We start from the raw sequence: 7,790 nt of genomic DNA on the forward strand, positions 1-7,790 counted from the left end.
CTTCCACAGAGGCCAGAGGCACAGCCGGAGCCACACCCTGGTCTGCCAGGCTGCAGCCTCTTCGAGGAGGAGCCCTGCTCTAATTCTGTGCAGGCATCTACTCACACATACCCCCACCAGCTGCGCTGGGCCCCAGGGGCTCTCTGCCTGCTGGCCCCAGGCCCCTTCCCGCCAACTCTTCAGCCTAAGTCATCCCCAAACTATTTTCCACTGGCTCCCCCAATCTCTGCCACAGCACAAATCTTTTTTTAGTGGGAGGAAAGGGATGGAGAAGAATAAGGGGCGGCGCTTGGACCCCGAGGGCGGGACCAAGGAGAGGTGCTCACTGATTGGTCACCTCTGCTCTAAAACTGGCTTTAGAACCCATTAACCCCGCCCTCTGGTACCGCCCCCATCCCTGTCCTGGCATGCGGTTGGCTTAGCCTACCAGAGGGGCGGGGCTCACCGGGTCTGGTCCCGTTAAAAGGGTCGTGGAGGGCTTGGGGCCGGGTCACTCGGGTGGAGTCTTCGGACAGCTGGTGCAGCAGATCGAAGGAAACTTCGCTTCGCTTCAGTCATGGCCTGTGTGAGTGCGAGACCCTCTACTCCAAGGTCTAGGGGATTGAGAGGAAGCAGATGGGCATAGGAAAGTGGCCAGTCTGGGAGCTGCTTCTAGCCCCAGCTGTGCGTCCTTGGGCAGGTGCTTTCTCTGATCCTCATCAGTAGCTGCATCTGTAAAATGGGGGTGGGTGTCATAGTCCGCCTAAAGCCTTGCGCCTCTCTGGCTTACGAGTGTTCTGGATGTCTTCGAGTTCCCGCAGCATACTTATGTCTTGCAAGGTTCAGTATTCTGCCACTTTGTAGTTAGTTTTCTGAGAAGTGGGAGTGGGAAGGGTGTGGCCACCTGGGGAGGGGGGAGGGGGAGGCAGGGGGACATTTTGGCCAAGGCCACTCGCTTATTGCTTCCCTGTCCTCTACTCTAGAGGCTCCTGACCCCTCCCCCCGTGCAGCTGTTCCCAGTCACAGAACCAGGGCCCAGGAGATCACCCTCTGCTCCAGAAAAAACTTAAAAACCTCCCAGGGCCCTAGATAAGCCGCAGGCCAGGCTGGGGCTCCTCGTGGTTGCTGGTTAGGTGGGGGCCGAGAGAACTGCGTGCCTTTGCACACACAGACACACGGGCTGAGGCTCGAACCCTCTACAAACCTTTAGGGACAGCGTTCCCATGTCAGAGAAACCCCTCGCACAAATGAACTCCTGCCTACCCACCCAATGCCCAGATATCTGCTGGGCTCTCCTCTAGCTTGCTAAATCCACGTTGCCGCACTCCTGCGGAGTCGGCCCTGCCCCTCGGCTTCTCCACCCCAGTCTGCGTGTGCCCTCTGTGCAGAGAAGAGAGCCTTGAGGGGAATGAGAGAGGTCCAGGCTGCTTTCTGTCTCCCCGAGGAGCCACCGACATCTCTATTCAGCTAAATGAGGACTTTGGAGGTCACACTCCATCTTCCCCCGACTCCACTCCGAGTAAAAAAAAAAAATCTCCAAGCTGACCATGGTGAATCTTCTAGGCTCTGTTCTGTAGGACAGCCCTAACTTTCAAATTAGCAGACCCTGCTGGGAATGGAGACTGTCCCTAACCACAGGGACAATCCAGACTAGAACTTACACCTTGTCCTGCCCGCCCCACCCCACCCTCTAGGCTTCCCCTAGGGCTGATCAGGATACCCAGGGTGGGAATGACCCCATGCCCACACCCCAGGCCACTGCAGGTAGCTGAGGCCATGTCCTAAACTCGGCTCTAAATGCAACTAGGTGGTCTTGTCTACACAGGGTCTGGTCGCAAGCAACCTGAATCTCAAACCTGGAGAGTGTCTCAGAGTTCGGGGCGATGTGGCCCCCGACGCCAAGAGGTGAGAATGGAGTGGGGGGGGTGGCGGAGGCAGAGGCGGGGTTCGCAGGCCACGGGTCCTGAGGCTGGGGATGGGCGTGGCCGGCCAGAACCGCTTCTCCCTAGCTAGTCGGGGGTTAATGACCAGCTGCAGATGCTGCGTTTTCTGGGTGAGTCACTTCCTCGCTGGGTCTGGTCCGCCTCACCGTGGTCTCCCCTTCCCTCCCGCCCCCTCTCTCCGGGATGGAGTTTCTTAAACTAAACCAGCTGCTGCCTCAAGAGCTACCCGGGCTTGTCCCCTCCCCTTCCGCCTGGGGTGTGTATGGGGGGGGGGCGATGAGGGAGGGGTCACCCACGTGCCTGCTGCCTGGCCCGGGGGTGGGGGTGGGGGGTGCTATGGGCACAGTCTTTTCTTTCAATGCTTCCTTCTCGGTCCCATCGCCTATTTTCTCAGCAGCCATGTGACCTTAGACCAGTCACCCAAGCTCGGGAAGTCTACGAATGCCTTTTTATTTTTCTTTTCTTCTGGGAAGACAGGGTCTCAGGGTCTCACTCTATAGCCCTGGCTAGCTCGGAACTTACTGTGATAACCAGGTTAGCCTCCACGGAGACCCACAGGTCTCTGCCTCCCAGTGCCGGGATTGAAAGTGTGCACCTCCACACGCCCCACCCGAAAGAGCCTGGGTTTCCTAATAAAGCCGGAGGGAAAGTTGTGGTGTGGAGAAAGCCAGGGGCCAGATTTATCAAGGCAGCTGGCAGAGCGCCTGGGCCCTCTTTTCTCTTCCTTCCTACCAGACCTCGGTGGCAAGTACTGCTAACCAGGCTCCATGCAACAAACCAAATCCCAGATTATTATTTTTGCACTTTTACTTCACAATGATGGAGCATCTGCAGCGTGCCCTGGTCTGTGCTGGGCACCAGGGACTCAGATACGTAAGACAGGACAGCATCGGGAGGGTCTTCCCCCTTGACTGAAGGGGCTGACCCCAATTCATACCTGGGAGAGAGATCCCTTCAGGGCAGCGGCTCCCACACACACACACACCACCACACACACACAGCCCACACCCCACCCTGCCCATTGTACAGACAGGAAAGAAACTGTGGCTCAGTGAGGGTCTAACTCAACTCACACAGTGAGGCCAGAATTAGAATCCAGGTTCCTGGTCTTCCTGTTGACCGATGGTCTTCCTGTTGACTGAGTTTGAACAAGGTGCATTAATGGCCAGAGGCTGATGTTGCATTTTCTCAGTGAGCTTTGGGTCTAGAGCTCTCCAGCATGGCCTCAAGCCTACCTGTCATTCCCTAGCTTTGTGCTGAACCTGGGGAAAGACAGCGACAACCTGTGCCTGCACTTCAACCCCCGTTTCAATGCCCACGGGGACTCTAACACTATCGTGTGCAACAGCAAAGATGGTGGAGCCTGGGGGACTGAGCACCGGGAGCCTGCCTTCCCCTTCCAGCCCGGGAGCACCGTGGAGGTGGGCAGGGCTGGGGCTGGGCGGGGCCCTGGGTGGGCTGGACCAGGGTGGCTTTAGTTCAGAGACAGGCTGCCCCTTCCTGGCTGTGTGATTACCAGCGTCATGCTTCTCTGAGCCTAATGGGACTCGCCTGTGTAGGAGCTGCTGTTGCCCAGGCTCTGAGCCGCTCCAGGGTGTCGCTCACTGCCCTTCTCCACCCACCAGGTGTGCATCACCTTTGACCAGGCTGACCTGACCATCAAGCTGCCAGATGGACATGAGTTCAAGTTCCCCAACCGCCTCAACATGGAGGCCATCAACTACATGGCGGCGGATGGCGACTTCAAGATCAAGTGTGTGTCCTTTGAGTGATGCCAGCCCGCCCATAGGCCTCAATAAAGGCAGCTGCATCTGCCTCCCACAACCCACACCTTCATGTGAGAGTGTGTGTGTGTGTGTGTCTGTGTGAGCGGGCCTGTCCATTTTCACTTCCATTCACTCCTCATGTGTCCCTCTTGGTCCCATAGAGGGCTTAGTGCCCACAGAGTGTGAACCAGTCCCATTGTGACAGGGACAGAACAGGGGAAGGTGGAGGAGGGATGAACAACAGGACCTCATTTACCTTCGTGAGGGCCAGAAAGCCACTGGGCACATACTTGAAACCTATGAGGCTAGGGCCGGCAGATCGCCAAGTATTCAAGACCAGTCTGGACTAGTTATTAAGATCAGGTCAGCCTGGGCTACATGGTGGAGACAGCTGGGACTAGTGTGCAGCCCTACACTTACCAAGTACTTGAGAGACTGAGGCAAGACCATCACTTCAGACTAGCTTGGCAACACAGCAAGACCTCATTAGAATGGGGTAGTAAGGCAAGGGACTAGAGGCTGTTGCTACAAGCTTTGTGCTTATTAGCTGATCTGAGTCTTGGTTTATCATTTCTGCATGGGGGACGGTTCACAATTCACACGAGGGCTGTTGTATAGTTAAATGAGATTTTAAGGAGGAGGCCAAGTCCTGCTTGGGTACATCATGGTCAATGCCCTGTAGTTCCTGGTCTCTTATACTACTTTTTTTCTTCTTTGTTTTTGGGAGACAGTTTTTTTTTTATTGGTTTAAATATTAAGGCAACTCCACGTAGTTAAAAGGGAGATTTATAGTGTTTCTCTGTGTACTAGCCCTGGCTGGCCTGGATCTCACTATGTAGACCAGGCTGGCCTTGAACTCACAGAGATCCACCTGCCTCTGCTTCCCAAGTGCTGGGATTAAAGGCGTGCGCCACCACTGCCTGGTTCTTACTACCTTTTTATGCCTGCCAATGTGAAGGGGGGAAAATGGGCTCTGAGGGACAAAATGACTCCTCAGTAGCTAAGCACATGGGGAAGTGGGTTTCCTAGCTCCATGATCCTCAGCCACATGGCTACTCTCCTGGAGTCCAAAGGCAGCTAGAAGACTAGGCTAAAAGCTGCTGACTGAGTGGGCCCCTTCATGGACATGGGGCAAGGAATGGGGTTGGGAGGCAGGTAGCTCGCTAGGCTCACAGAGATGGGTATGCCTGCCACTGTGTGCTCACTCTTGGCTTCTGGAAGCAGGTGTCTTCCCAACACTAGCCCAGATTCTCCTCCCTGGGGATGCTGTTCTTAGCTGAGTCCTGTTCCACTCAGCACAAGTAACTGCAGTAGGTCCGTGGGCCACCACTGTCCACCCCTAACACACACACACACACACACACACACACACACATATCACACACACACACACACACACACACACACACACACACACACACACACACACACACTCTTCCCAGGAAACAGCTGAAGGAACTGAGCCAAAGTTCTGGAAGGCTTCAAATATGAACCTCATTAGGCTCTCTGAAATCCGGGGTATAATATCCTGAAGCTGGGGGCAGGCAGGCTCGTGTGAGAGCTGCAGATCTCTAGGTTATCTGGCTCCCTCCTGGCAGGGTCTCTTGTATCCCCCCCCCCTCAGCCTCAGTTTCCCCATCCTTAGCACGATGCAGAGTTCTCATGTTGATGGGTCCCCTGGGATTCAGGAAGGGGGACACCTTTAGGAGAAGGCCAAAGAGAACGGAATGCACGTGCTCTGGGCCCCGGTGAGACACACCCCATCACCACTAAGCTGCTCTGAGGCTCCCCAGTGGCCTCTAGAAAACTTTGGAAGTGTGGCTGTGGAGGAGGCGCCCTCTGCTGGGCTTCAAGGAAAATGTCCCTTATAGACTGTCTTCCGGTCTTCACAGTTCACCACTGGTTCTCCCCACAGGAGTTAAGCACTAGCCTCGTGCAAAGGAGGATGGCAGGGCAGAGGAGAGAGACCCTAGTTCAAATACCAATTCCCCGGCTTGAACCCGCTACACTGCGTCGCTGCGGCTCAGCATCCTTTTCTGTCACGTTGAGTCAACAGTGGTGTATACTCTGTGTGGTAGCTGAGATTCACCCGAGATGTGTGGTGCCTGGCACCTCTGAAAATGCCGGTCCCCTTCACCCCCTTTAAGGCTCAGGGTTTCCCAGGAGCCTAGCAAACTGGTCTAGAGAAGTTAAAAAGACACCTTAGGCCACTGGCGCCAACCTCAGCACACACCGGCCCCTCCGCCCAGCAGGCCTCAAGCTCCCTATGGAAAGAGCCAAGGATGATCTTGAAGGTCTGGGCTTCCTGCCTTTGCCTCCAGACTGATGATGGATCAGCGCTTGATGGTGTAGCCTCCGGCTGTAGCTAGCTGTCTTGCAGGGAAATGGGAGCCAGCCCTCCATACCGCATGTAAAAATAGCTGAAACAGCCTCTGCCTTTGTCTTCCTGCTTCCCATGCAGCATCCCCTGCTGCCTCTGGCACTCAGTAGATACTCAGTAAATGCAAAAATAATTGCAAGCAGAAATCTAGCCAATAGGAGAGGAGTGTGGGACAGCAGTGCTGACGAAGGGTGGCGTGTTTCACTCTCCCTGGGGAGCTAGCTGTCATGGAGATGTCATGGCCTCCCTAGGCCCATAACTGGATTGAGGGAGGGGCAGTCTTGCCGAGCCCTCTCCTGAGGTCCCCAGCCAGCAGCCATCTCATTCCTGTCTCTGGAACACCCAAGAAGCCTAGAAGGGTGGGTAGGAGCACACTGTGTACAGGACAGTGGCTTTGATCCAGTAACATTCCCTCTTTAAGCCTCATCATCTGTATAGCAGGGATCAAAACTGTACTCACCTGACAGGAAGACTGTAAGGATCACCGAGGGGTGAGAAGGAGAGATGGTTTAGTGATTAAGAGCACTTACTGCTCTTCCAGAGGACCTGGGGTCAGTTCCCATCACCTACACGGCAGTTCACAACCACCTACAACTGTCTATAACTCCAGTTCCAGAGGATCCAACTGTTTTTTTTTTTTTTTTTTTTTTTTACTCTGTACTCTTTTTGGCTCTTTTGGGGGCCCACCACCTAGCTCCCAAATAAATCACACAGAGTTTTATTCTTTCTTATGAATGGCTGGCCTTAGCTTGGCTTGTTTCTAGCCAGCTTTTCTATTCTTTTTTCTTTTTGGTTCTTTTAAAACAGGGTTTCTCTGTGTAGCCTTGACTATCCTGGAACTCACTCTGTAGACCAGGCTGGCCTGGAACTCACAGAGATCCACCTACCTCTGCCTCCCAAGTGCTGGGATTAAAGGTGTGTACCACCACCACCCAGCTAGCCAGCTTTTCTTAAATTATCCCATCTCTCTTTTGCCTCTGGGCTTTTATGTTTCTCTATTCTGTATCCCTTTCTTTACTTCTTACTCTGTGGCTGGCCCCTAGCTTCCTTCTCTTCTCGTTCCTTGATCTTGCTCCTCCCAGATTTCTCCTATTTATTCTCTCTCATGCCAGCCCCACCTATCCTTTCTCCTGCCTAGCTATGGGCCATCTGGCTCTTTATGAGACCAATCAGGTGTTTTAGACAGGCACTGTAACACAGCTTCACTGAGTTAAACAAATGCAACATAAAAGAGTTCAACACATCTTTGCATCATTAAACAAATATCCCACAGCATAAACAAATGTAACACATCTATTTTTTTTTTTTTTTTTGAGCTGAGGATCAAACCCAGAGCCTTGCACCATCTAACACATCTTTAACTAATATTCTACAACATCTAACACTCTCTTCTGACCTCTTCAGGCAAAACCCCATATAAGTAAAATAAATTACAAGTAATAGTAATTAAAAAATTGCACAGACTGGCAGCTAGCTGGTGCACACCTTTAATCCCTCACTCGGCACCCAAAACTCTGTGAGTTTGAGTTTGAGGCCAGTCTAGTTTATATAGTGAGTTCCAGGACAGCCAGGGCTATGTAGAGAGACCCTGTCTGAAAAAAAAAAAAAAAAAAAAGGAACACAGGCCACAGCCTCTGCCCAGAAGTGAATGATCCACAGATGGGGGAGGAGTCTGAGAAACCACTGGCAGGAGACAGCTCTGACTTACCAAGTCAGGCCACA

The 7,790-nt window shown here is 53.4% G+C and overlaps 1 protein-coding gene across 1 annotated transcript; it reads left to right on the plus strand.

Annotated features, from left to right (window-relative positions):
• The first annotated feature begins 482 nt into the window (after window positions 1–482).
• On the plus strand, window positions 483–3,750 carry Lgals1 (galectin 1). The gene is made up of 4 exons (XM_036208636.1): window positions 483–565; window positions 1,805–1,884; window positions 3,172–3,343; window positions 3,548–3,750. The coding sequence occupies exons 1-4, from the start codon at window positions 557–559 to the stop codon at window positions 3,692–3,694; spliced, it is 408 nt and encodes a 135-aa protein (XP_036064529.1). The 5' UTR covers window positions 483–556; the 3' UTR covers window positions 3,695–3,750.
• The last annotated feature ends 4,040 nt before the right edge of the window (window positions 3,751–7,790 follow it).

The sequence above is a fragment of the Onychomys torridus genome, chromosome 16 (assembly GCF_903995425.1).
Source record: "Onychomys torridus chromosome 16, mOncTor1.1, whole genome shotgun sequence".
Classification (NCBI taxonomy): domain Eukaryota; kingdom Metazoa; phylum Chordata; class Mammalia; order Rodentia; family Cricetidae; genus Onychomys; species Onychomys torridus.

Bases quoted from the DNA above. Each gene is read 5' to 3' on its own strand.
- Lgals1 (XM_036208636.1), top strand. The intron at 1,885-3,171 runs GTGAGAATGGAG...GTCATTCCCTAG, and splicing joins GTGGCCCCCGACGCCAAGAG to CTTTGTGCTGAACCTGGGGA. The intron at 3,344-3,547 runs GTGGGCAGGGCT...TCCACCCACCAG, and splicing joins AGCCCGGGAGCACCGTGGAG to GTGTGCATCACCTTTGACCA.